The sequence below is a fragment of the Fragaria vesca genome, linkage group LG2 (genome assembly GCF_000184155.1).
Source record: "Fragaria vesca subsp. vesca linkage group LG2, FraVesHawaii_1.0, whole genome shotgun sequence".
Taxonomy (NCBI): Eukaryota; Viridiplantae; Streptophyta; class Magnoliopsida; order Rosales; family Rosaceae; genus Fragaria; species Fragaria vesca.
In genome coordinates, this window is record NC_020492.1 from 15,602,139 (window position 1) to 15,629,107 (window position 26,969).

The following is a 26,969-nucleotide window of genomic DNA, read 5'->3' on the forward strand; positions in this document are numbered from 1 at the left end:
TACTTACGTACTACTACTCTCTCTCTCTCTCTCTCTCTCTCTCTCTCTCTCTCTCTCTCTCTCTCTCTCTCTCTCTCACACACACACTGTAGGCATTTTGCTGCTCTCTAAACTCCTCCATCGGTGATTCTCACCCGGAATAAATTGACACTCGTTTCCTCTGCCCCTGCTCAAATGCACACACCCTTTTCCTGAAAGATCGCCTCAAGCTTTCACTTCTCTTCGTCAGTGGGTACAGGATGTGTTCAAGCACTTAGTTCTGGACCCTACTTCTGTTGCCACCACAGCTTAGGAGCGGCTATGGAATTTCTTCAAGTCCCTACTAACCTTCAGTTCCCGAATCACAGCTTTAACTATCACATGCAACAGCCATTCCTCATCTCTGGTCTCCTCCTGCTGGTGTTGTTAAAAGTGAATACAGATGCGGCATTAGATCCAAACACTCTTCTGTAGTTTACATCTTAGATTATTCAAATAACGGAAAGAAATATAGTTGGGCATAACCAACAAATTACAAAGCTAGCTCAAATATCTGAATGCAACGACGTCTGGATTCCTTACTGCAAACTGCTAGCTATGTCTTATGCATCAAACCACGGTGCTGGTATATATCCCCTAAACAAGTATGACAATTAAGTTATCCGAATTATACAATTTTTCTCAAGCTAAGGTATGACAAAGATTATGAAAATATATTCTTACATACTTATTTCATATCTAAGGCAACTTAAGCCCCAAGCGCCACATCAAATACTTCTATTTTTAGACAACTAAAACACAGATTCGTGCTTAATTCGATCGATCAACCATTATATATTTACAGAAAAAATTGGTGCTCCAGAAAAGAAAAGAGAAGCAGGCTGGATATATATGACCATCTTTATCATCGACATTTGCTTTTGAAATGAAGTTGCAATTATTATTTAAAAAAAGAAGACATATTGGACTCTGGATCAATATGACCATCTTTATCTAAATTAGTCAAATTAAATAGGGGCTAAAATCTAAATTTATGGCACATCATCATTTGGCTTTTCGGCCCTAATCCGTCCTACCCTCTAGGGCCGAAGCCTTATCAGGCCCTCCATTAGGGCGGGCCGGTCCTACCCTTTCTCAAATAGGGTAGGGTAAGAGTCGAGCAAATGAAACCCGGTCCTACCCTATTGAGCTATTTAGGGCCAAATCCGGCCCGGCCCTAAAAGCTCGCCCTTTAGGCCCTAATAATTCTATATTTTTTCTATTGTTTTTAATATGTCTCTTATTTTTTAGATCAATACAACTAATATTTTTTTTTCTTATAATTGGTTTTGTAAGCTTTATTTCTTTGATTTCTTTTTGCTTTGTTAGACAATGATTGAATTTTGATGATTTAGAGAGATAGTTCATGAGATATATGAATATAACCACTTAAATTAATATTTATTGATACATGTTCTAAGTTAAGTATAATGTAAAAATATGCTCTCCCTCTGCCCTCTCTTACAAGAGGTTTCTGGGCAGTGGCGGGTCGCGGTTACCGGCCTTGCACCTTCTTTGAGAAGGGAATACCTTCCTCTCTCTCTCTCTCGCCAAAACGGTGGTGGTGTTGGCATTTTTGTACTGCGGCTCTCCCTGAATCATGGTTCTTTTTTCAAGGCCATATGGTTTCTCGCTTCGGGAACGATGACAGAGGCCATGGCTTTAGGTGGGGAAGTTTTGGTTGAGGGTGGATGCAAATTTTAGATCCAACCTTCATCAAAGGGTGATGACGTTGGAATCAGATTGGGAGTGAGAGGGACTGGTAGTGGTTGTGTGGCTGTAGATCTTGCTTTGAAGAGGGAGATTGGAGCGCTTGGTGGCGACGGCGGCTGGGAAGCTCCACTGCGTGGTGGATCTCTTGTCTTGTCAGACGGCTATGAATTAGGATTTTCTCATCTTTGTGATGGTCTAGGATTAGCTATGACGGTGTTGCCGATTTCTGGGGCTGACGACGACGGCAAAGGGATGGTGGCTGCTAAGGCATCAGTCTTGGCTCCTTTAGCAATTGGGCTCATTTGGGCTTGGTTTGGATCAGCTAGGGTTTCCCTTGAATGGGCCTTGGTGGATGCAGTTGGGCTTAGGCCCCTAATTTAATATTAGTTTGGTCCAGGTGAACTAGTTTGCATTCGTAGAGTATTTGATAGTTTTCTTTGGATCCTAGTTTACTTGTAAAATCGTGTTTCATCGCTACAAAGTGGGTATACTTAGGATTTCAAAGCTTATGCTTTAGCTAGTATAGGACTTGCAATCTGCAAGACGATGTTTTCTGACGACCTCACTGAGGTACGTCGTCTTTGTACTGCTTGCTCTAATTTAAATCGAATGACCTTTTGATCAAAAAAAAAAAGTTAAGTATAATGTATATCCATGTATTTTAAATATGGCTAAAAAAATAGAATGAATACATATAAGTGATATAATCCTTGAGAAAATTTTAAGAAAAAAAAATTAAAACTAGCCCATTTCGACCCTTTTAGCCCTAATGAAATGGGCCTTTAGAGCGGTAAGAGTTTACATTTCAAGCCTCGGCCGTACCCTAAGCCCTAAAATTTAGGGTAGGGTCGGCCCTAGCCTGGCCCATGATGAGGCCTAGCACATCTTATTGTTTACTTAGTAAATGTGGTGACTGAATGTTTGAAACTATGAATATGGTAAAATAATTCGCAGACTGAATGTTCGAAACTATGAATCTGGTATATTAATTTGCATAATTACTATGAATATGAACATATAGAAAACAAGTTTTGGATAAGAAAGTTATTCAAATTGATAGGTATAAACGAACGGGTTGAGTTATGACCCGTTCGACACTAAAAGTTATTGTTGCTTTTGTTTTGCAAAATGATATGGTCGGTACACCCTATTTTGCTATTTACACATCATTTTCATGATGTAAGCAAATTATAAAGCAACTTTAAATGGAAATTGTGTAAATACAATCAAATTTTTAGTGATAGAAAAACACATGGGTGTGTGAATAGAAAAATATGGTGTGTTAATAGCATCACCTAATGATATACTTGACATGAAAACTCTCCTCTATTTCTTTATGAATTATTACGTCTCAAATAATAGTGTTTGAAAGGGCTGTTTCTTCCTGATGTTGATTATAAAGATGTATCGAGGCTTCTAGAATAGGTTTAGGTTACAGTTGAACCCCTATCAGTTCTTGTTTATTGTAATCGCTGCTGTTTTAGGGTAGGAACGAGTGAAGAATTTATGTCTACTACCAATATCTCTCATGGTTGTAATATTGGATGTTACATATGAAGTTGTTATAAACTAAGAAATGAGAGAGATGATAGAGAGACAAAATACAAGATGAGGAAAAAGTGTATAGTTCATTTTCATTAGACCCATTTATATAGAAATAGTGTTTACATCATAAGGACATAACTAATGAGTAGTTGCATGGACAACCACATATATAATATTTACAACAAAAGTTTTATTTTTCTAAACAATATATATTAAGTCTCTAATAATAAACCAAACAAAATATCAACCATAATTTCCATTAGAAAACTACTACACATGTACAAAACCCAGAGCTGTTAAGTATAGCAGAATCAATAGAGAACCGGTACTGTTGATCAAATTAATCAAATTAACCATTTTTAAGTTGATCAAATTAACCATTATTAATCATGAGCAGCCACACCTTATACAAACGAGCAAGAACTTTTAGTCCCCACTCCGCCGAACTGCAACTACTCCTCACCGGAAAAATCATACACTTCCACTCAGAACAACCCTAACTCACCCTCGGAAAGAGAGAGGGACTTTATTTGGTTTAAAATTACAAGATTGTTGGAGAAATCCCTTTTATCTCTATTTTTCTCTTCTTCTCTTTTTGCATCTCTTTTTTTTTTTTATACATTTTTGCATCGGTTTTAATTTAATATTACCAAAATTGGATACAGGCCTAAGATCCCTCACCTGATCCAAGTTTAACCTGGTCCACCTCACCTATAAATTCGTCACCGCCCTCGCAAATACCCAAATCGAATTCCTCACCGCCTCGAAAACCCAAATCGAACCTCCATGGCTCCCAAAATTGAAGCTCAAGAGGGCACGCATGATGGTGCTGTCACTGTTGCACCGCGGCAGTCTCCACTCTCGCGTGACATCGCAGTCATTGTTGCTCCTCTCGAAATCGCCAACGAGTTACCGACACCTAATTTGCCGGTAATTACCTCTAATTGTTAGGTTTTTTAGTTCTCATCACAAAATTTCATGGAATTGTTTGATGTTGCAAGCTGACTTGAAAAAGGAAAACGAAGACTTGCTGGCGAACAGTGGCGGAGCCAAGATGAAATTGTCACATAGGCTAATAGTAACACACGAAAAAGTTGACACAATCAATTTGTTTATCAAACATGCATTATGGAAAATACAACATTTTACTTATGTAGTTTTCCTTTAACCTTCAGATTTTCATATAAATATATATATATATATATATTAATTTTTTTTGATTGAAAAAAAAACTTCATTCAAGAGCCAAGGCTTCACAAGTCTGTGAGCTAATGAACCTCACCTTTGGACTTGCTAGCACCCCAACACACCTCCCACATTCATCACGAACCAGTGCCCCGATACAGTACAAACCCTTATGCACATTCAAAGTCTCATCCACATTTAGCTTAACCCATCCACTAGCTGGATTAATCCATTGTTTAGCAGCTCGAGCCTCCCTAATCCTACTTTGCACAAAGCTGTCCTTCTCAAACCCTATTTCCTAACAATAACCTTTCCACCAATTTTGTGTCTTCTCACATAAGGAATTCGCCTCCCACACAGCTAAGCCATGAACTTTGTTGTTCCTACTTTACACATATGATGCAGAATAAAATCAAAGCATAAAATAAAATTAAAGTTTTTTTTTTGAACAAAGAACGATAGCCTATTTTTATTAATCACAACCTAGTCAAGACTGGGCTGGCTCCTCCATTGCTGGCGAATGTGTCGACTCTTAAAGCCAGCTTGGCGGAGAAGGACCGTCTCTTGGCGGCTCCTCCACTGCTAGCGAAGGTGTCGACTCTTAAAGCCATCTTGGCAGAGAAGCACCGTCTTTTGGCAGAGAAGGACCGACTCTTGGTTGAGAAGGACGAATAGATAAAGTCTCTCCAGCTGGAAATTGAGGTACATTTTTCCGTCCTCGAACAATATCCATGAAATTTGTTTGTTCAATAGTGAGCTTTAGTTTTCCCTTTAAATTAGCTAATTATGTGTTTGCTCTTAGGGAAAAATGATCAATATAATATGATAAGCCTTTACAACACTACTCTTATAAATAGTCATCTCTTAAGTTCTTTTTAGTTTATAAAATCCTATTAAGTCATGCAATAGGGTCCCCTCCACTGAATATAGCTAATTATAATTTCATTTCATTTGCCTCATAGTTGGTAGATTAGGGTCCAAAAAGGGATCTGAGGGCTACTGATGTGCCATGTATGGTGTATGTAGGGCCGGTCCTGAGATTTTTGAGGCCTAGTGTGAAAGTTTGATTGAGGCCTCATCGCATAATGGTATATAAAATGCTAGTTAAAATAATATCAAATAATGGCGAACACAATCACATAACTCTTAATACATTGATGATAATACAACAACTTCATATGATTAGATCTAGTTTTCTTTCCCCTTTCCACATGCTTGTTTTATCATGTGTGTGTGTGTTTTTTTTTTCCGACTTACTAAAAGCGAAAACCTACTAACATAGAAACAGAAAATGTTATATACCAATTTATTTAGAAAAATAAAACTTTTTTTTATTGAAAGGATACTTTTTTTTTGTTAAATGGGGGTTCTCGTTTGAGAACAAATTGTTGGAAAATTGGTGTTTTTCACCATTTTATTTAACCAATTTAAATTAGATAATTTAAATGGGTTATATGGTGAATAAGAAATAGTCACCCAAAGATGACTACTTGAAACGTTTTTTAGACTTTTCACCTTTCATTGACCTTAATTTAGAATATGAAATTTGTAACAACTACATAACCTTTTGGTTTATGTAACAACAAGTTCAATGATAGTTGAATTTTGTAACTAAAGAATGACGGGGGTTGGCATGTTAAAGGTTGTACATATCAAAGAATGTCAAGGGTTCGCATGTGAAATGTTATAACTCATGAATATGGATTCATGACATTTAAGTGGTGATCACATTCCTCGTATAAATTGTTGGATTAAAATCGGATGTGGACTCAGTCATATCTCTAGGAGCCTAACAAATGTATGCATCTTGTGAAACAAGTGAATGAGATTAATCGAATGACATTTAACTTGGATATTTAGCTAATAATCTGGTTAGCTAAATACAAGGAACTTAAGATATATAATATGAAATACTATTTATCAGTTATCACAAAGGTTTAGATTAATTAGTTTTGCTAGAGTTTGCCTTCTGAGATGGGACTCCAAGTGAGCTAGTCTATATATAAATGGGTCCCTGCACAAACTTATTTAATGTCTACAAGTTTCATACTCACGGTGAAAGAAAAAACTGGAGAATTGTGCAGAAGACTTACTTTTGTCAAGGTTTAACATCACTCATTATGAACAATCAAGGTTGGTATCCCTATCCTTAGAATACTAGGATACTTATGTGTTCTTGTCATTTGCTGAAACATGGAACAATGTGTTTATGTCTTTATGTGGTTTTTAGTTCAAGATAAATAGGTGACACTTCCTTTGTTCTAAACACACATTCAAAACACTTTCTGGATAATCATCTTCTCCTCTCAAAGAGTTATTCTCTCTTTAGTTTTAGCTTTCTGGTGATAGAAAGAAGGTAGTACAAGTTCGTTGAGTGTTTTTAGCAGCAATGCAGCTCCAAAGCACAAGCAGTCGTCGTTGTATCCTAGTGGACAAGTGTCATCAAGTCTTTTGCACCGGTAGAGGAGGCATAATTTGTCTTAAGGAAAGTGTGTGAGACACACGACTCGACTTCAACACTTTCCTCTGATCCTACATCCGAGTTGGTAGCATAAAACGATATTTGTGTTCTTCGTTCTAAGTGTTCCAAAATACTCTATTCACTTCCACAAATTTCACTTCTCCTTCAATCAAGAGTGGTAACCAAAGTTGTTCATAGTAGGCTTAGTTTGGTATTGTGGTTTAAAAACTCAGTTTTAAATAAGCAACCCTTAACCTGCTTTCTAAAATCGTAATTATTTAAACTAAAAAGTTCTAGATAAACACGTTTAAATATTTTACCAAACAAAAAATCTATCTAAAATGATGATTATAAGTGATTTTAATCCCCAAAACTCAATACCAAACTGGGCCGTAATTGGTTTCATGTTCATCATTTCATTATTTATAGGAACAAAAAATTCATATACATAAACCTCATTATAATTGAAAATATGCTAAAAAAACAAAAACGAACAAATCAACATAATGTTGATCACGAAGAAGAAAAAACAGTTCTGAGTAATTCCAAGAGGTTCTCGGAAGAAAGAGTCCAAAATCAACTTTGGGGTGCAGTATTCTTGATCTTGGAGGGTTTGTCACTCAATCTTTTGTAGATACTGAGTGCCTGAGAAATCATGCTAGCAGGATCTGAAGCAGAAGATGGAAGCAACACAGTTGTGCCCTGTAAAAAACAAAAGAACAGTAACAAACTTAGCAAACAAGGCATGCAGTACTAATTTTGTGGGTGTTAATTAATCATCAATAATTAATGGTTTATGTTTTCACCTCTTTAGCAAGATTCCCAAAAGCATTAACGTATTGCTCAGCAATAGTCAAAGCCGCAGCCTACCAGTCAATTTATACACTAACATTAGTTCCATTCCATGAAAGTATCTGATAAAATCAACACACTGTTAAATACAAATGGGATAAAAGACCTCACCTCTTGACCCCCAACTTCCTCGAGTTTCTTTGCCATGAGAGCAATACCTTCAGATGTTGCAGCTGCTTTAGCCTTGATGGTGTAAGCTTCTGCTTCTGCTTTAGCCTTGATGGCTTGCGCTTCTGCTTCTGCTTTAACCTTGATGGCTTGCGCGTCTGCTTCTGCTTTAGCCTTGATGGCTTGTGCTTGTCCTGTAGAATCGAAACATAATAAATCCATCAACAACATGCATGATCAAATGAGTTACATTCAGATATTGATATAGCTAGGATCATAACAATCAACTATACGTACCTTCTCCCAATAAACATACAGATCTCTTTTTGGCTTCTGCTTCTAAAATATCTCTAGTCTTGTCTCCGTCTGCTTTGTTAAGGGTCTTTTGTCTTTCTCCTGAGAAATATAACAAAACATGCATGCCTATTTTAATGTCTGCGCATCAAAGCATATATTAGTCTCTGCGTGAGTGGATTGGAGTTGCAGTACTATACCTTCGGAAGTAAGAATTAGAGCTCTTTTTCTGCGTTCTGCATCTGCTTGCATCCCCATAGATTCCCTCACCGCTCTCGGAGGAGTTATATCCCCTAAACAAGTATGACAATTAAGTTATCCGAATTATACAATATTTTCTCAAGCTAAGGTGTGACAAAGATTATGAAATATATGTATAGATATGCTTACGTACTTATTTCATATCTAAGGCAACTTAAGCCCCAAGCGCTCTCACTGGTTTTAAGGGCCTCCTGCCACATCAAATAATTCAATAGACAACTAAAACAAAGATTCGTGCTTAATTCGATCGAACAAAATTGGTGCTCCAGAAAAGAAAAAAGAAGGATTAAAAAAAAGAAACTCAGGCCGGATTAGCAGCTAGCTTATCAATATTTTCTCATTCAGGTAGTTTCTTCCCTCAAATGTCCTGTCAAGAGTCATAAGTCCGATGGCGCTACGCATGGCAGCCTGAGCATGGTTAATAGCTAAAACTAAAGGACTTCCACCCCCATATGCGCCGCCCCCATATGAAGCCTTATAAGGATCAACAATCTGTAACCACACAAGCAACGTAACAAGCCAAAATTATAATTAGCTGTGTATCTTCAAATATGTTGATCACTTCGAACATGTATGTAGTACGTACGTACCTTGAGATAGAGCACAGCATCAATAGTGATCTCTACATTGTCTTTGGTGGTAGCGGACTGGTTAGGAACATTTATGACCTCCTCTTTCAAGTTATGCACGTAAGCAACTTTGTCTAAGAAGGGAACCAAGAAATTGACTCCAGGGGGTAGAACCTTCGTGAACTTTCCACACCGCTGCACCACGAAAGCTTCAGCTTCCGGCACAAAAAGGACCCCGAAGTTAATCGGACACCGATTCACATAGTTTCTGCATATAATAAGTAAAACCTCAAATCACTTGCAGTAACTCGAAAACTGATCATCATTCACATATGCTTGTAGCACCAAATCAAACATATACAGTAAATATGAAAAGTCAAAAGTTTTTAGTATGAAGGAAAACCTACTTGTTTCGATCTCTGAAGTAACTTCGAACTCTAGGGAAATTGTGTGCAGGCAAGTTAGAAGACAATGGAGAGGAGATAATAGGGTTTGAATTCCCGAGGGTGATAGCAGATGTGGATCGGATGAGATTTCTTGCCCTAAACATATCTTTTTCTTCAAGTATCTGCGCTAGCTTTTCGATCAGAGATGGCAGTAATATTTTCTGGTATTTATGCGATCTAGCTAGGTCCAGTAATAATTAGTCTTTGCTTGCAACGAAAGAAATTTTTATTTGTTCTTCACGCAAACCTTGAGGGATTTGTTTGGATATATATTATTTTGAATTTCGGATTATAGGGATTTTGGTTTTCTCAAAAAAAAAAAAAAACCGAGCCCTAGCCTATAGGTTAGTTAGGTTTCTTGCCGTGCACAAATACCCTAATAATTTTAGCCTCCAATTCACAAAGAAAAGAGATCAGATATTCTCGAGCTTCTGATCGATGGCATCTTCACTAACCCTAAGGCGCCTCCTCATGCCAAAATCCCTTGCTCCAATATCATCATCGACTCGCTCTATCACCACCACCCTGTCGGCTGCCGCCAAGCACTTCATCTCCACTGCTCCTGCTGATTACGGCGACGACGGCGAGGGGGAGTGGTACACGCAGGAGACGGACAAAGCTTATTATGTGAGGTTGAATTTGCCGGAATATGAGAAAAAAGACGTGAAGGTGGACGTGGACCGAAAAGAGAACATTCTTACCGTCACTGGCCGGGCCGGGCATGGCAGGCATTGGACCTCTTATGACCTGCCGGAGGAATGCATCATCGATTACACCAAGGCAGAGATGAACGACGGCGTGCTGAAGGTTGTTGTGCCTAAGGTCCTCGATGAAGACGAGGATCAGAAGAGTGAAAGCTTTAGTGTCCACATAGAGTAGTTCTATAAGTACATACAAGTTTCTGTGTTTCTCATTTAACATATGGAAAATAGTGAATTTGTTTTTCTAAGTACACCCGTCTGGAATTCTTGGAAATATAAAGTCTTATATGATTAGATATCCATCGGTTTTTACATCAAATACCAACTTCAGTTTTGATCTGTTTGACTGTTTCCATGTTTTATTGATTTGGTGCTTGCTGCTCCTACTGGAATCAGATCGGTGATACAGTATCCAAGTTTGAACGATAACTACACATCTGCACAAGTGCACATGATGCAGTAATCCAAAGAAGTCGATCCTGGTATGGTATTCAGGTCAGTCTCATTTACATGTAGACGAAATCGATAAGAAACTTGGGTGATGCCATCATTCCCCCAAGTACTATTTAGTACTTTGCTATATGCGAATTGTATAACCTTTTTTTAAAACACCAAGAACATCATGAGATTTAACTTCAATCAACGTTAGTAGGATTCAAAGCTAGGTATGAGGATTCACACATAAGCTCTTGCCAACTCGACCATCTGTTGTGGTTTGACAAGCCAGTTCTTATTTCACCTATTTCCGAGACCGGCCGTACCGGGGCTCAACTCTACATATTGTTTACCTTCTTATTGATCTAGTTCATTTCATTTAGTTTCTTTTTCAAAGCACAGAGTTTTTTCTTATTGTTCATAGGCATGAATCGCATGATATGCACCATATGATTCAGCTAGGAATTCTTTAAGTGTTTACCTAATACCTGCTCATTGATCTGTATACTGTATATATATGCTACAACATTTTAGGCTTTTCCTTAGAATTTGTTATTAGCGGTTATATATTTTTTTTTTTTTGGAAATGAAATATATTCATTGAGGGAAGAGTCCCAGTTGCCTAAACGGCTTACAACAGCATATAAAAACTAAAAGAAAACTCATCATCTAAATCAACACAGAAATAGACACTGAAGAGTTTTCTTGCCAACAAAAAAGAGCAGCGACCAGACCAGCCGTGCTCAATCCCCTTCTACATGAGGGCAGGGCAATCCATCACTGCGAAGAACATTAGTGAGGGAAGGTGGTGGCTGGTAAGCCCATCACAAAGGATCCACACTTCTGAAGGCAAGCGATGCGGCAACATGCGCCACTCTATTCGCTTCTCTAGGAATCCAAACCCAACTACAAGAATTAAACATGGAGCAACTTCTTCTAATCTGTTGGATGATGAGATGAGTTCTCCAGTTTACCTTGTTGTGATTCTTATTGATTTCTGTAATGACTTCTTCTAAGTCCGACTCGAAAATGATATTTTGTAATTGCAGGGAGGCAACCAATTCAGAACCGACAAGTAAAGCAACAGCTTTCGCATCTGTAACCGATCCACACTTCTTCAAAAGGCTAGAGCCAGCAATCATGACCCGATTCGAGTCTCTTATCACAATTCCTACTCCAGTATGATCCGGTGGGAACCAAGAAGCATCCGAATTGATCTTGTGGTGACCAAAGGGAGGAGGAAGCCATTGCATGTGCAGTCTCGGAACTCGGGAATTCCGCATAGACGCTGAGGCATGACGGAACTCCAAGGCAAGATTTCGGGCAGCTCTAATAGTAAAAGGCGGAGACACCTCTCTATGTTGATAGACAAAATGACACCTCTCTTTCCAGATGGCCCAGCAGATAGTACTAATCAATGTAAGTACAGCTTCCCTTTCACTAGATGGGCAGTGATTGTAGATACTAATAAGCCATCTATCAAAAGTAGTAATCTTCCTTTTATCAATTCTAATTCCAAGTGGGGACCCAAACCAGATTGGGTTAACCCAGTGACACAGAAGGAGGAGATGTTCAAATGTCTCTTCTGTTTTTCCACACACAGGACACAGAGGGTTCGAAACGATCTTTCTCTTGTGTAGGCTGTGCATAGTTGGAGCTGCCCCATGTAGTACCCTCCATAAGAAAATTCTGACTTTAGGAAGAGTTTTGATGCTCCATAAAATCTTCCATATCTTGGGATCAAACTGGTGAGAGGAACCGATGCTAGGAGCTCTAGGAATAGACATAGAAGTATGGTACCAATGATAGCCACTTCTGACTGTGTACACACCGATTTTATTCCAAGGCCATAAAAAACAGTCCAGAACCTCCCCATCACCAATAGGAATGTCAACAATTCTCTGTATGTCTTGTGGATGAATGACATGATCAATAGCAGTGGTGTTCCACCCTCTCAAATCCCAATCAATAAAAGAGCCCACCGAACTAGGATCATTAGCCGAAATATCACCAATAACCCTCACCTTAGCTGCATTAGGAGGGGGCAGCCATTTGTCCTTCCAGATATTGATGTCATTGCCATTAGACACTTGCCAAAAGCAGCCTTCTCCCATGAAAAAGTCTCTTGCTTCAATTAAATTAGACCAACCCCAAGAGGCACGATACCCTTTCTTTGCCTCCATAAAACTGCACTTGGGAAAATATTGGCCTTTCAAACATTTCGCCCATAAGGAATTAGGATTTTGTATGAGCCTCCAACACTGCTTTGCAAGAAGTGCAAGGTTAAAGTGATGGATGTCCCTAAATCCCATGCCACCATCAGCTTTGGGTGTGCCCATCAAATCTCAATTCTTCCAGTGGACCTTGTTACCATTTTGACCAGTACCCCACAAAAAATTGCTGATAAGAGAGTTGATTTCTTTACAAGTGTTGAGGGGAAATTTAAAACAGCTCATAGGATAAGCAGGGATCGTCAAAGCCACGGATTTGATCATTGTCTCCTTCCCAGCCATAGAGAGGGTACATTGTTTCCAGCCCTCTACCTTTCTTGAAACTCTTTCTTTGATATACAACAAAGCTCATTTTTTAGATCTACCCCATATAGACGAAATCCCCAGGTAAATGTCTGGGTTCATAACCTCAGTGAAAGAGAGAAGCTCACACATAAGTAACGCCATTTGACGAGGCGTATTTGGGGTAAAATAGATGCTAGACTTGTCAGTATTGATCAACTGGCAAGAGGCAGTACAATACTCATTGAAAATAGTGCTAAGTTGCTGGCAATTCAATAAAGTACCCTTTAGAAAGAATAAAGCATCATCAGCAAAGAATAGGTGGGATAGGATAGGGCTGCCTCTACTTAAACTGATACCAAGTAGGTCCTTAACAGTTATATATGACCGCTGTTTGACACTACATTTATATATGCTCATATAGAGCTAGTCAAAATTGCAATCCCAAGGCTATGTTGGTGTATCTTAGTGTTTTGCAGCGTCTGCTTATTTATACATCTTAATTTATCTGCGACTGATTAACATCGTAGATCAGCTTCTAGGTCTCGATTTGTTTTTGTTTTTGTTTTTGTTTTTTATTTTTATTTTTTTCTATGATTGATGTGAGAGTCTATAAGCTTTTGGTGATTAAGCTCAATTGTTAGAGTAAGAATGAATTTTTTCTTTCTTCGAGTTGAGCATGTACTTCAAGGTTCGGTGTGAGTCGGGTAACCATTGACATATTGTGCATGCATATGCCATTCCAGCCCTGTGCCACTTTATCATACCAAATCCAGGTGGTTCACCAAGTCTATCTCAACTTCGAAAAGAATTAGAGTCAATATATAGGAACAACCAACAATGACTATAAACAAATCGATTTGGTGCGGTAGGTGGGAGGGTTGGTGGAGTGGAGGTCATGATCACCATACATGATATACAAGAAAAAAAATATTGCAGTCTTATATTAGAAAATTTAACGGAAGTGAGAATCTAATCAAGAAAGAAAATAATGGTGTCATGGTGATTATAATAGAGAAAAACTGAAAACGAATTGTCCAGAATAACCAAGAAATGAAAAGTTATGAAAACGAAACCATTTTGGTATATATTATAATCATGGCAGAAAATTAAATCAGCACAATTCAATATAGTATGCCTTTCAATCCTCCAAACATGAGCACCCAAATTACAACAAATACACATGAAAATAAGAAGAGGAAAGACCATTTTTGCCTCTTTATCATATATCGACCACGAACAATGGGGGGTGATCATTTAATCCGACGGCAGAGAGTGATGCCATCACCAACTGGAAGCATGCAAATCTCAATTCTGGGGTCTGCAGCAAGAGCCTTGTTGAGCTCGAGCACAAAGTCCCTGTAGTACCTGACGTACTTGCGGAGAGGAGCATCCGGTGGCGCCACCACAGAGCCGTTCCAGAGGGTGTTGTCGTAGCCGATCAGGCCCCCGACCTTGACCAGGTCGATCAGCCTCTTGTGGTAGTTGATGTAGTTGTCCTTGTCTGCGTCAACGAAGATGAAGTCGAACGATCCATGGTTCTTCTCCTGTTCCACCAACAAAAATGTCACTTTCGCATTACCAAGAACAAGTATTTGAGCAGGGTTTGGTGTCATAACAACCCCCCAACAAAATTCTTGTACTACAAATTCAAGAGTAATGTATGAACTTGTACATGTCTGGAGCTCAATCTTAGAGAAATGACAAATTTAATTTTTCTGATGATACATATTATTTGAATCGACAACGTGAAAACATAACATTTCAAGACTGGTTGGACTTACGTCTTCGATCATTTGGTCAAGGACGGGGAGGGCAGGGCCTTCCCTGAAGTCAATCTTGTGGGCAACACCAGCTTTCTCGATGACTGGCAGACCCAATTCGTAGTTCTCTTTGTTGATGTCCATGGCCAAGATCTGTGACAAAACCCATTATATTAACATCATTTCTAAGGAAAAATATGTTGTTTGTATATTTGATCGATTTTGAGGGATAAATTATTGACCTTTCCATCTTCAGGGATAGCAAGGGCTGTGGCCAAGAGGGAGTAGCCAGTGTAGACACCGATCTCCATGGTGTTCTTGGCATTGATCAGCTTGAGAAGCATGTTCAAGAATTGACCTTCATCAGCTGAGGTGGTCATGATGTTCCTGTTTTGAATTCAATTTCTCAATCATAAATCTCAAACAAGAAATCAAGAAATGGGTTTCTCTGTATCATTGAATGAATCAAATTGGGTTGATGAAAATCAAATCAAAAGTTGACAGAAACAAACCATGGGTGCTTTGCAGTCAACTCTCTGAGCTCCTTCATGCATTCAGGCTCTCTTGGGTACACACTAGTCTCCAATATATACTACAAAACCAAACCAAACCAAAAAACCAAAATCAATCAAAGCTTCCAAAGCTCCTATAAATTTTGAAGATTTTGATCCAATTCATAGCTATAATCCAAAGTGTAATGGTGTTAGTACCTGGTAAAGAGCATCACTTTGAAGAAGGCTTTTGTGGCCAACTTCCTGGTGCCTGCTTTTCTGCTCTTCTCCATTTTCTGCCATTGCTGTGTTAATCTTCCTTGCTTTGTGAATATGATCAAATAAAAAGATTGGAGCTTTAGAGGTTGATAAAAAAGCCTGAGTTGCAAGAGAGGAAAGACCAAGGTATATATGGAAGGAAATTATGCGGTTTGACCCGGATGGTTGGTTGGACCGGCCACCAAACCGGTCCGGGGTTGGTGAGGTCCCTCTGTGTGTGTGAGTTTTGGAACTCCTACGGGCCCACTGATCTGCCAGTTAGGACGTCGATTGTGTTAGGAGACTTTGTGGAGTGTTGTTGTTGGGTCTTGCTGACATCATACTGAGTTTTTAATGAATTTCAGTTTCTCTCTAATTTGTTATGATCCACTTTCATACCAGATTAGGGCCAGATTATATTGTTTTCCATTTTGAAAGGAAAACTGTAGGCTGCCTATAATGGTGGAATCCTTTATTTTTTTTTTTCATTCCTGATTCTTTTGGAAGTAGCCAACCGGGGTTGGTGAGCGTGTTTGCGGACTTGGTTGTTTACGTGTAGCAGCAGTAAGTCCTCTCCTTTTCTGAATGGTTCTTCATTCATAAATCCATTTTCAATCATGAGGTTTTCTGAATTAATAATTAGCTGCAGCCATGTTCAGGTAGTCAAGTGAGGTAGGAATAGAATGAAACTTTAACAATCTGATATGAATCTCTTAAAAATGTGTAACCATCTTTAGCAATTAGCCATTTACTGTTACGAATAAGTTACTCCCCAAATGGATTTTCACCATTTCAGGAAACGAACATGAAATAACATGTAATCTGATTAGGGTATGGAGATCAATGAATATGATCTGAATGAGGATTCTTGGTAGGTGAGGTAAGTTATTTCTTGGGTTTATATCCTTGCTGGTGTGACAGTGGTGGAGAACGGTTCTTGTGTCCCTATCCTGTGAATACTATTCCCACTTCAGATTCTTCAAAAGGCTCACCAACCCCATTGCCTGGCCTTCTGATTAAATTTACAGGGAAGTTCTCTAATCATGTTCACTTGGAGTATACCCCTGTGCAGTTGAACCCTTACCCATTAATTTATACAGGCTGAACTTATCTCTCTGATGAGGACAGCTTCAAGTCAAGTTTAGAAGCTCAATGACTGAATGCCTTTCAACTACTGAAGATGTCCATGACCACCACACCTATCTCAGCTACACCAGCTTTCACCAAAGCTTGAATTGGAGTTTGAGGTTTGGAAACAAAAAAAATGCAGTAATCTTGATTTTCACTTTTGAAGAGGCACGCGAGTTAGAACCTTGTAGAGCAGGTGGAGCAGCAGAAATGGCTAACCAAGTCTCGGAATGGTTCAACTGTTCAAGTCTGAGTATAAGAAAGGAGTTGAGAATACGGGTGTTGATGTATTTCTAGAATGACTGAAGAGAAGGTCAATATTATGCTTTGTGTTTTAAACGGAGCAAGTCCATAATTGATTTGGAATGGTCAATGTTATGCTGTGTTTTTTCGAAAGAGCAAGTCCATGACTGGTTTAGAAGGAGGTATTCAACCTACATCAAGAATACTATGGTACACCAAGAATCTTAAGTCACTATAGTCCTCAAGTCACATCAATGTAGAAATACAGGCAAACAGAAGCTGCGGCAGTAAGATTTTACATAAAGCCCAGAACAGATGAGAGACAATTTATAAAGTAACCATAATACATTGATCTTTCACTACAAAGCATGGACAAGCATCATCTGAAGGGGATGATATGTTCATAGCCCAGTTACCACTTTAACAAATGGCTTAGAGGAATAGTTAGTGGGAAAAGTTAGAAACAGGTTAAGCTGCTGCTATTGTTATTGAACTGTGCCACACTAGGAGCTATTAAGTTTTGCAAATGCTAAGCTATACAAGAGGCTGAGGAGGATTCTGAAGTTTAAATTGAAGAACACACTACTAAATTTAGATTATTCGACTAATTTGCTATCACGAACAGTCAACCACAATGCAGAATAGTTTACCAAATTATTTTACTGTCAGAAGCTATGATACCAAGCTTTAGTTAATAATGTTTCAGGGCTTTACTGTGCAACCTGGCCAGTCTCAATCAGTGTGGAAAGACTTCATTCCCATTATAATATTTATCCTTTCTACATTCGGCAAGACTGAAGGTCAACAAATAACAATTGCAAGTTTTCATTCTTCGGAACCAGTCGTTGTTCCTATGTTCCTATAGTCCACAGACCTTCTTCAGAAATCTTTGTTTGTTCTTCCTGTTCTGGGTTTGTTATATTTATTTTAGATTAACTTGATTAAGCCTATACTTCATCACTCAACGGATCATAAAGCATTCACATTCTAAAAAACAAAAATCTCATCTTTATACTTTTAATTATGACAGAACATGCTAAACTGGTATACCCTCACAGATCAGAGCTACAATGAAAGAATGCAGAAAGCAATTCTTTCGCAAAATAAATCAAAAGAATTTAAACGAAACCAGGGGCCTGTGGTCTAAGGAAACACACCAATTATCATGAAAGAAAAGTCATCTAAAAGTACCTGATAAAACAAAACTGTGCTGTATCATCTCCCTCTACTGAACCAATCTCCTAGGTTGATTCCAATGATGCCAAAGAGCTAGAATTGGCCGATAAAATTGATTCTTGAAACTCTTTAGCTTTTGTAGCCAATGCATTTCTTATAACAGAAGCCCTCCTCTCAATCGAACTCTCCTCCAAACTCGTATCGTCCCTATAATACCTCGAACTCTGATCATACAAAGAGTAATCATCCAACCCACCAGACATTGCCGAGTAGTCCTCCCTCATCAACAAACCATTATGAAGTATGGCACAAGCACCAATATAAGCAACAGCCATCTTCATTTCCTCGCGAATCGGCCTACTCAAAACCCCCCAATTCTTCAAACTATCAACCACTCTAAGCCCCGAAAGCCTCATCCTACTGTGTGCCACATTGAACTGCTCCTCATTCGACCCTGGCATTGCATCAACAAACGGCACCATAAGCCACGGAAGCAAAGGGTACCCTCCACCTCCAACCAAGTACTGATTCACCGGCACCCCATCCACACTCACCGCCTCCAAATTCAGTAACTCGCCACGCTCAATATCCGCATACAATGTAGAACACTTCAAAACCATATCATCACTCTTACTCCCCCTAAACCCAGCCACAATGCTGAGAATTCTCGACGTAGCATCCACCATGATCTGAGCTGCAACTCTCTCTTGTTCAACTCCATTATCTCTAACCACCCTAAACCGGGCGCAGTCGATCACACCGCAGCAATTGGGCAGCCCGGTGTGCGCTTCGAACCCGGCCGACACCGATTGAAGCTCCGATTTATCGGGAAACTCAATCCAGAAGCGGTAATTGGTACAGAGCACACGGCAGAGTTGCTTGGAGCAGAATCTGGCGACGGTCTCGGAAACCCGGAATTGTTGGGAGATGACATGGTAGTTGGCTCCGGTGGCGAGACGGAAGAGGCCGATACCGAGGCGGAGGTCGGCGGAGAGATTGAGAGAGGAGCCGACGGGGTCGCGGCACTCGAGTAAGGGCTCAAGTAAGGAGCAGAGCCACTCGAAGGTGGAGGAGGTCATGCGGAAATGGGTCTTGAAGGAGTCGGGGGAGCGAGGGAGGAGTTGGGTTGGGGAAGAGAGGCGGGCGCGTTTGCGTTTGCGGGAGAGGGAGAGGAGGGAGAGGGTGGCGGCGAGTTCTTGGGAGGAGAGGAGGTGGTGGACGGCGGGGAAGGAGGAGGAGGAGGAAGAAGGGTTGGGAGAGAGGACGAGGAGGAGGAGGAGTTGGGAGACGGAGGAGAGTAGAGCGACGAGGGTTGAAGATTCCATTTTTGGTTTCTTTCGGGGGGGTTTTGAGTTTGGAATATTTTTTTTCTTTTTTCTTGGGAGGTGTGTGAGGATGAATCTGGGAGATGAAATACATAGGCAACACCTGGCTGCTGTTGGTAACTGTACATTTGAATTTGTTTTACTGTTTCTGAAAACATTTACGTTGTTGTTGTTGTGTTGGGGGACTTGAAGAGGATTCCTTATTGGGAATTTGAGGTTTCAAGAGTCTACATATATGAATTATATAAATTTGGAGGTTTCAAGAGTATCCATGTATGAATTATATGCTCCATATATATATATATAGAGAGGATGTGAAGCGGACGTCCGCATTCCGGCTTAAAGTGCGGACGTCGTCTGTTCTCCTCCGTCTCACGCCGGCGACAGCTTCTCTCCTTCCCGGACGACAGCACAGGCTTTCAGGACGGTTTCTCTCCTTCTAGGACTGGCCGGCGACAAGTTTTCAGGCCGGATTGAAGCTCTGGACGAAAAACACCATGATTGATCAATGTTGGCCGGAAAACTTGTCGTCGGCCAGTCCTGGAAGGAGAGAAGCCGTCGTGGAAGCCTGTGCTGTCGTCCGGGAATGAGAGAAGCTGTCGCCGGCGTGAGACGGCAGAGAACGGACGACGTCCGCACTTTAAGCCGGAGTGTGGACGTCCGCTTCACATCCTCTCTGTGTGTGTATATATATATATATATATCGGTAACCATTTATTTACAAAAGAGAAAAGAAAAAAAAACACAAAGAATTCTCTACTTTGATACTTTAGAAGATCATGAATATTGCATAAATGACTGATCAAGCAGGCATAGGTGTGTACAATATGAATGATGCGTAATAATAATTTTTACGATGATATTATGTGACGCTCTTATCATATGAATAGATATAGACAGATAAAAATAGTATTAAGCTAATTATTGGATTAGATAAGTAACACTTAGTTAATCACTAAATACGAATTGGTATGGCGTATTGATTTGTGTCTTAGAGGTGTTCTAGTTGAGTCATTTTTTGTAGTGTTTTGCTTTGTCCTTGCCCTTTCTTTAGTTCCAAACTGGATGGGGAATTGCTAGGCAAGTGGTTGTGCACACATGAATGTGACTTGTAGAAATAAAAGAAAGAAACTTCATATGATTGATCTTATGTTCTATTGCAATGAATGAATATTTCAGTAATTTATTTGGTGCTGAAAATCAAATTGTTTTATTGTAATTTGTTTTAAGATAAGCAAGCTGCAAAGTGCATACATATCTCCTATAAGAAAATCATATTTTTCTCTTTCTTTTTCATATGACATCATTCTTGTAACTCGCATTGGGTCTCCAAATCTCAAGTTCGACCAATATGTGGTTTAAAATATTGACAAACCGATGCTAATCAGTAATCCCTAACACTTAACCACACATTGTATTGTATTTACAAACTCAGAATGATGACTAAAAGAACAAAACTGAAACACAAACCCTTTCTCCTACATAACACTATGAAGATAGGCGTGTAACTAAGAATGAAAAAGAAAAAGAGCAACAACAACATGAAGAGAGATGGCACATATTCGAGCCTTGAAATCAAGAAACCGACATCAATTCTCCGAAAATTTTAAGAGAACAAGCTAACAAGCTCATAGATTTTCTGGATGTAATGAAGAAGAACAAGAACTGATATGAAAGCACGACAAAAATACCACACTCTCAAAGTTTAACGGAGGTTAGTCGAGTTAACAGAAAATTCAGTTTCACGTACTTATGTTGGATCGTGGTATGAATGTCAGATACCAAAATGTTATTTTGTGACGTGAGCTTTGTATCGAACACGTGACATGTAAGAGACTGTATGCATTTTTCTTTTGAGGGAAACAATTAACCAATTTCACATTTAGCAAAAAACACTAAGATAACACACTCATCGTGACGAACAATAAGAAATATATCAGTAACTGTTATGACTCGTAAAACTAATTTAAACTAGACTCAAAAACCGGAATACACTCATATTTTCTGTTTTATTCAACCTTTTTGTTTTGTTTTTCTGTTTTTCTTTTGGTCAATTCTTGTACGTCTTCAATTATTAAAAGAAAAATAAATTTGTAGGATACGTTTCAGTTGTATACGTTTGGCTGTCAGTGTATCACCATTAACCACCAGCGTAGTGTAGGAGCACGTGCCCGGCGCATAGAGATTAAAAAAATAATAAGACTAAAAATCAGCAGCATCATCTGTTTTACGCGGGTCCCACCAGAGGGCCGAGGTGCATGCAAGCACACTATGTGGACATTGAAATCCTGCACTGAGCGAGAGACCCCAACACACCCAAGCCCCCCACATCACCTCTCTCTCTCTCTCTCTCTCTTCTTCACAACCCAAAATAAAATACTAAATCCTCCCATAAAAGAGATTCACCATCTCTCTTCTCTCATCTCTGTCTGTGATTCAGTTCCTCTCTCTCTCTCTCTGTCATCTGTTTGCTCAGTCGTCCTGTTTGTCCTTTTACGGTTATCTCTTCCCGACCAATGTTAATATTATAAAACAAAAACTGAAACCCACAAGCAAAACAAGGTCCGAGCCAAACGTTTCATCGACGCAATTTCATTCTCACTCTCTCTCACTGTTCTCCTCCAATTTTAGGTAAATTTCTTTCTCTCTTAATTTGATTTTGATTTCATCAGGATTTGAGAATAAGAGGGGATCGAAATCGACCCAATTTGCCGTTTCCCCGTTTTTTGATTGATTTTCTCAATCGGTTTCTATGTGTTGCTTCACTTGTTTTTGTTTGGGTCATTGTTGCTGTTCACATTCGCACAATCGATCACTTGGGTAATCACTTCAAAGGACTGAATGTGTGTTTTTTGTTACCTTGTCGATTACTTATGTTGGGTGCTAGGTTGTGCGTTACTAATGTAGATCGTTTCACCCACTGCAGCCAATTTAGTCTGTCTCAAAATCGAAGCTGCTTATTACAAGTATCAAATAATTAGAATCGATGGACTTTGTGGTATTGTCTATGCTAATTGCTCAGTGTATTTCATTTTTCTTGGTCTAGTTGATCTCGAATCGCTGTAATTGCTATGCTGAGAAATGTGCGTGTTTTTAGTTTTAGAATCAGAGTTCCACTTACTTTCTAGTTATTGTCTACACATGTTTTTGAAATTGATTTTCAGTGTTTGTATATCCATGTTATCTTGCATTAGTATCTATATTGAGTTCCTGCATATATAAACTATTGCCCACTCTTTACTTTGACCATTGATTTGAGATTCCGAGTTTATGCTTCTATCTTGCAGTTTATGCTTCTATATTTCTGATCCACCTGTGGATACCATATAGTGTCGTCTGCACTTTATAAGGTTATAAGGGGGAAGTTCCTGTCCCTAATGCAAGGTCAAGGGAGTGGCATTGATACTTTTTCAGAAATCACTGATGTTGGTCTCGGACCTGTTTCCAACAGTACTGGTATGAAGTTGTAGACTTCTTTCAATAATATGCTAAATTCTGCACAAACCTAGTCAAGCTCTATGGTTTTTTATGGTGCAATAACATGTTTAAATGCCTCTAGTCATGACACCCATAGCTTTGTTGGTTCAGGTGAACCTAGCTCTAGATTGAATTTGCAAAACACGGTCAATGATGGTGGGACAAGAATGGAACATGGTTGGTCGGCTCCACATAGTGCTTGTCCTGTGATTGCTCAAAGGCCAGAAGACAGACGAATTGAGCCAAATATCCTTTTTCCTGGGAGATCACTTATTGGCCTTGGTGGCAATCAGATTCCAGGTGGGCCTTCTTTTTCAGAAGGTTCTAGCTCTAATTATATCCCTCAGCATGTAAATTTAAATGCAGGGTATGTGGAAAATAGTGGTAATTATGGGCATGTTATGGAAGCTGATACAGATCCTAAATTCTACAAGTCAAGTGGATTAGGAGCAGAACATACATTTCCTGGCAGTGCTTCACATGATATTGTTGGGACTTCGTCCGGAAGCTCTGATTATATGGTTGGGGAAGATGATGGTAATCCAAGCTCTTCTTTTGGCAATTGGGGTTTATCCTGTAAGCGAAAGGCTCTTGAGGGTACGTCAGGGCAGTCTTATCCCGGTGGAAGTTCTAGCTCATTTCCTCAACCTGAAAATCAACCATGGAATACTGATCCTGCATGTTATAATCCTTCTAGTAGTTTAAGTTTATCTACGCCCCGTAGTTCTCCTAGTGGCATTCCTTCAGAACAGCAGAGCTCAAGAACGAGGATTGGTTTGAGAGTTGGAGCATCTGATGCCTTTCCTTCATTAGGTGTTACGGGAAATGCAGAGAGCCCACTGAGACAATATGTTAGGGGTTTCGGTAGTACTGGGTCTCAGCAAGAATCTGCACCATCAAACTTATCATCAGCCGGAAGATCAACTACAGTAGCTGCAACAAATTCGGGTGCTCCCCAAAGCCAGTCACCTGCAATGCATATGAACGGTTCATCGGGAAACATGCTTCCTTTCCCTTGGAATGGTGCTTCCAGTTCACGAGTGGGCAGCTTATCAGGCTCTCTTATGTCCGGATATATAGGTGCTGAGTTAAGAGAAGAAGCAAGCTCACGAAGCATTCCTAGAAACAATGTGGAGCACCCCATGTTTGTAGCTGCTACTGATATGAGAAATTCATCACAGGATCCAACAGGTTGGAGTTTAGCCCCCGGAGACTTGAGCACTTCTGTAGGTGCTCCTTCCTCTGCAAGAATTGGCTCCAATTCCAGCATTCATTCTTTGCCTAATCCCTCATGGATCCCTCTTCCAACAGAAAATCAAAGGATAACTGAATATGCACCTTGGTCTTTGTTTCCATCTATAGATTCTCAACCTGGAGGTCGTACTCATTATAATCCAATACCACCAGGACCTTCTGCTTCCACTCAGGATTCTCGAACTTCTTCTGGACCAAGTAATCAGGGTCGTCGACAACCACTTCATAGGTCAGCGTTCTTGTTGGATAGACAAGGTGATGATGTGCTTAATATGCCCCATTCGCTGCGTGCATTAGCAGCTGACAATGATGGGAGGCTCCGCCTTGTGTATGAGGTTTGTGTTGGATTTCTCTTTTTGTTACTTTTCAGTTTGACTGCATTGTTTTTGAAATGTTTATATCTAGATGAGAGTCTAGATATTCAGTTTGGAATTGAGTTGTATCACTATTTGTTTACTGAAATCTGTTGCAATTTTAAATTTCTGCAGGCTTACTTGATTAAATATTCCCTTTAAAATTGCTTTAATGTTGTTTTTTTTCATTTTCCTTGCCTTTTCATGAACAATATATTGCTAAGTTTCACTGATTGCGTAATGATTTAGCTGCTTTGAAAGTGGTCCTTTTAATATTGTGTGGTTTATTTCCATCTTCCATTCTACTCTATCTACCTCTTGTTTAGCAGATGCTATTTTACGAGTTTATCCTTGTACTGAAATACTTAATAGTATTTACAAGTAGAGGTTGCACATGCTGGCCTCTTCTCTTTTCTTTCCTGCTTCTGACCAGAGAGACGAGTTGTGCTTTCAAGTTTTTATTTGTAGGTATTCATTAAATTATCCTTGAGATATCCGCTCCGAAACTAACAATTAGATCTTTCTTTCATGTACCAGATTCGTCAAGTTTTGAATGCCATGCGCAGGGGCGAGAACTTACGAGTCGAGGTATGATATTGACTCCTACAATCAATTTCCGTTTTTTAGATATTTCTGCCATCTTTGTGAATGGTTAAAATTTTGATTTTCATACCCCATGTCATGAGTTCATATAGGCAGACATAAAAGACATTCATCATTTTTGGTGATGTTAGAATTTAGTTCTTCAAAATTGCAATAATCTGTATCTCTGAGCTCTAAAACTTTTTGGGTCTATTGCATCTGCTTCTATCTTTTTGTGGATAAAAGCTGTCGTACATTTTGCCAGCTGAATTGTCTGGTCCATTTCTGTACCAAGATGATACGTAGAAAAGGTGTAGAAATCTCTTTTTAATTGCCACTGTATAGCGTGAAGTACAGTATAACCTCAATTACTTAATTCTTGTTAAATTAATAACCTCGATTAAATAAAAATTTTTTTTTTGTTGGTTCCGACATAAGGAATTCATGGTAAGTTAACCTCGATAACTTAATAACCATGATCTTTTTGCTGGTCCTGAGGCTATCAACTTCTAGATATGTAACTGTAATAGGTTTATTAGCTGAGACATGAAAGCAGTATCAATTAGCACTACAAATTGCACCAAAAGTTCCCAACTATTGTATGCTCTGCTAGGTGAAGATGCTAAGAATAGTAGAACTATTGTTATTCCCATTTTTAATGGCATTGGATGTGTTTCTTTTTCTTATTTTTGGTGCATAGCATTATATAGGCTTTCTCTTGAATAAGATCATAATATATCTGGATAGTCAACCATGTTAAATTCTCGAACAGTACTTATAATTTGATGAGAAAAACATCCTGATATTTGGAAAAGGAGTTGTATGTTTCATAGAAACTAATGACTAATCAGGGCAAGCAACGGTTCATAATTTGATGATTCTTCTGTTTGCATCTTTTGGGGTTGACTCTGTTTAAAAAAAAAGTTTAGCTTCTTACATACAACAGATTTATCTCTTTGACAATCGATATTCGTATGATTATCAGGATTATATGCTCTTTGACCCATATATTTATCATGGCATGGCTGAGATGCATGATAGGCACAGAGACATGCGGCTTGATGTTGACAACATGACTTACGAGGTAAAACGGAAGCAAGTATTTTCCCATATGTTTTTGCTTTAAAGCTGTTCCAATAACTATGTTGTTTGGACAATAGGAGCTGTTAGCACTGGGGGAGCGTATAGGAGACGTTAGCACTGGACTGAGTGAGGAGACCATATTGAAATTGATGAAACAGAGAAAGTGTGTGTCTGTTATGACAGAATTCCCAGCAGACATGGAACCCTGCTGTATATGTCAGGTATGAGTCATAGGAAGCTGTTCTATTGTTTCAATTGCTTCATGCATGTGAAGTTTCAACATGTCTGAACCGAATGTACATGGCAGGAGCAATATGCTGATGGGGATGATATTGGCAGACTGGATTGTGGGCACGATTTCCACACCAACTGCATTAAACAGTGGCTAATGCAGAAGAATCTGTGCCCAATTTGTAAAACGCCAGCCTTGGTGACATGAAAGGGAAGATGCGAAACCAATATGTCCCAGCCTGCAATTTGATTTTCTTGCTGTATTGTTAAATCCAAATGTGGGTTGGAGAATCTACACTCCCTTTTGTCTGAAACCGGGTTATTTATGCATGAAGTACTCTTGGTTTGATAAAAAGAGGGCAAGAGAAACAGTCCATACAAAAATAAAAAAGGAGACTGCTAATGATCATGAAAGGATTTGTTTCTCGGTTAGAAAGCAATACCTTTTAATTGTATGACAATAATGAATATATTGGAATAACATTTCATCTGACAGTATGAACC

The 26,969-nt window shown here is 39.2% G+C and overlaps 6 protein-coding genes across 6 annotated transcripts; 2 read left to right on the plus strand and 4 right to left on the minus strand.

Annotated features, from left to right (window-relative positions):
- Positions 1–7,498: 7,498 nt before the first annotated feature.
- LOC101300981 (stomatin-like protein 2-like) lies at positions 7,499–9,556 on the minus strand. Its single transcript, XM_004292513.1, has 9 exons — positions 9,414–9,556; positions 9,028–9,274; positions 8,766–8,929; positions 8,571–8,629; positions 8,377–8,469; positions 8,180–8,278; positions 7,886–8,076; positions 7,729–7,788; positions 7,499–7,624 (listed from the first exon to the last, which is right to left on the minus strand). The coding sequence occupies exons 1-9, from the start codon at positions 9,554–9,556 to the stop codon at positions 7,499–7,501; spliced, it is 1,182 nt and encodes a 393-aa protein (XP_004292561.1).
- Positions 9,557–9,890: 334 nt separating this feature from the next.
- On the plus strand, positions 9,891–10,331 carry LOC101301265 (heat shock 22 kDa protein, mitochondrial-like). The gene has a single exon (XM_004292514.1). It carries the CDS (start codon positions 9,891–9,893, stop codon positions 10,329–10,331), a length of 441 nt encoding a protein of 146 aa, XP_004292562.1.
- Positions 10,332–11,412: 1,081 nt separating this feature from the next.
- LOC101301556 (putative ribonuclease H protein At1g65750-like) lies at positions 11,413–12,927 on the minus strand. Its single transcript, XM_004292515.1, has one exon. It carries the CDS (start codon positions 12,925–12,927, stop codon positions 11,413–11,415), a length of 1,515 nt encoding a protein of 504 aa, XP_004292563.1.
- Positions 12,928–14,165: 1,238 nt separating this feature from the next.
- On the minus strand, positions 14,166–15,733 carry LOC101295967 (caffeoyl-CoA O-methyltransferase 1-like). The gene is made up of 5 exons (XM_004290547.1): positions 15,575–15,733; positions 15,377–15,456; positions 15,107–15,251; positions 14,886–15,017; positions 14,166–14,648 (listed from the first exon to the last, which is right to left on the minus strand). The coding sequence occupies exons 1-5, from the start codon at positions 15,656–15,658 to the stop codon at positions 14,355–14,357; spliced, it is 735 nt and encodes a 244-aa protein (XP_004290595.1). The 5' UTR covers positions 15,659–15,733; the 3' UTR covers positions 14,166–14,354.
- A 2,492-nt stretch (positions 15,734–18,225) lies between these two features.
- LOC101301844 (putative nuclease HARBI1-like) lies at positions 18,226–19,485 on the minus strand. Its single transcript, XM_004292516.1, has one exon. The coding sequence runs from the start codon at positions 19,483–19,485 to the stop codon at positions 18,226–18,228; it is 1,260 nt and encodes a 419-aa protein (XP_004292564.1).
- A 2,493-nt stretch (positions 19,486–21,978) lies between these two features.
- On the plus strand, positions 21,979–26,969 carry LOC101296252. Its single transcript, XM_004290548.1, has 7 exons — positions 21,979–22,116; positions 22,773–22,941; positions 23,074–24,551; positions 25,107–25,157; positions 26,137–26,235; positions 26,312–26,455; positions 26,542–26,969. The coding sequence occupies exons 2-7, from the start codon at positions 22,863–22,865 to the stop codon at positions 26,671–26,673; spliced, it is 1,983 nt and encodes a 660-aa protein (XP_004290596.1). The 5' UTR covers positions 21,979–22,116; positions 22,773–22,862; the 3' UTR covers positions 26,674–26,969.

Coding starts and splice junctions, on each gene's coding strand:
- LOC101300981 (XM_004292513.1), bottom strand. CDS start 9,556: ATGTTTAGGGCAAGAAATCTCATCCGATCCACATCTGCTATCACCCTC. Junction 9,275..9,413: donor TACTTCAGAGATCGAAACAA/GTAGGTTTTCCT, acceptor TATTATATGCAG/AAACTATGTGAATCGGTGTC. Junction 8,470..8,570: donor TTGCCTTAGATATGAAATAA/GTACGTAAGCAT, acceptor ATACTTGTTTAG/GGGATATAACTCCTCCGAGA.
- LOC101301265 (XM_004292514.1), top strand. CDS start 9,891: ATGGCATCTTCACTAACCCTAAGGCGCCTCCTCATGCCAAAATCCCTT.
- LOC101301556 (XM_004292515.1), bottom strand. CDS start 12,927: ATGGGCACACCCAAAGCTGATGGTGGCATGGGATTTAGGGACATCCAT.
- LOC101295967 (XM_004290547.1), bottom strand. CDS start 15,658: ATGGCAGAAAATGGAGAAGAGCAGAAAAGCAGGCACCAGGAAGTTGGC. Junction 15,252..15,376: donor TTGACTGCAAAGCACCCATG/GTTTGTTTCTGT, acceptor AATTCAAAACAG/GAACATCATGACCACCTCAG. Junction 14,649..14,885: donor TTGACCAAATGATCGAAGAC/GTAAGTCCAACC, acceptor TTGGTGGAACAG/GAGAAGAACCATGGATCGTT.
- LOC101301844 (XM_004292516.1), bottom strand. CDS start 19,485: ATGGAATCTTCAACCCTCGTCGCTCTACTCTCCTCCGTCTCCCAACTC.
- LOC101296252 (XM_004290548.1), top strand. CDS start 22,863: ATGCAAGGTCAAGGGAGTGGCATTGATACTTTTTCAGAAATCACTGAT. Junction 22,942..23,073: donor ACCTGTTTCCAACAGTACTG/GTATGAAGTTGT, acceptor TTGTTGGTTCAG/GTGAACCTAGCTCTAGATTG. Junction 26,456..26,541: donor AACCCTGCTGTATATGTCAG/GTATGAGTCATA, acceptor TGTACATGGCAG/GAGCAATATGCTGATGGGGA.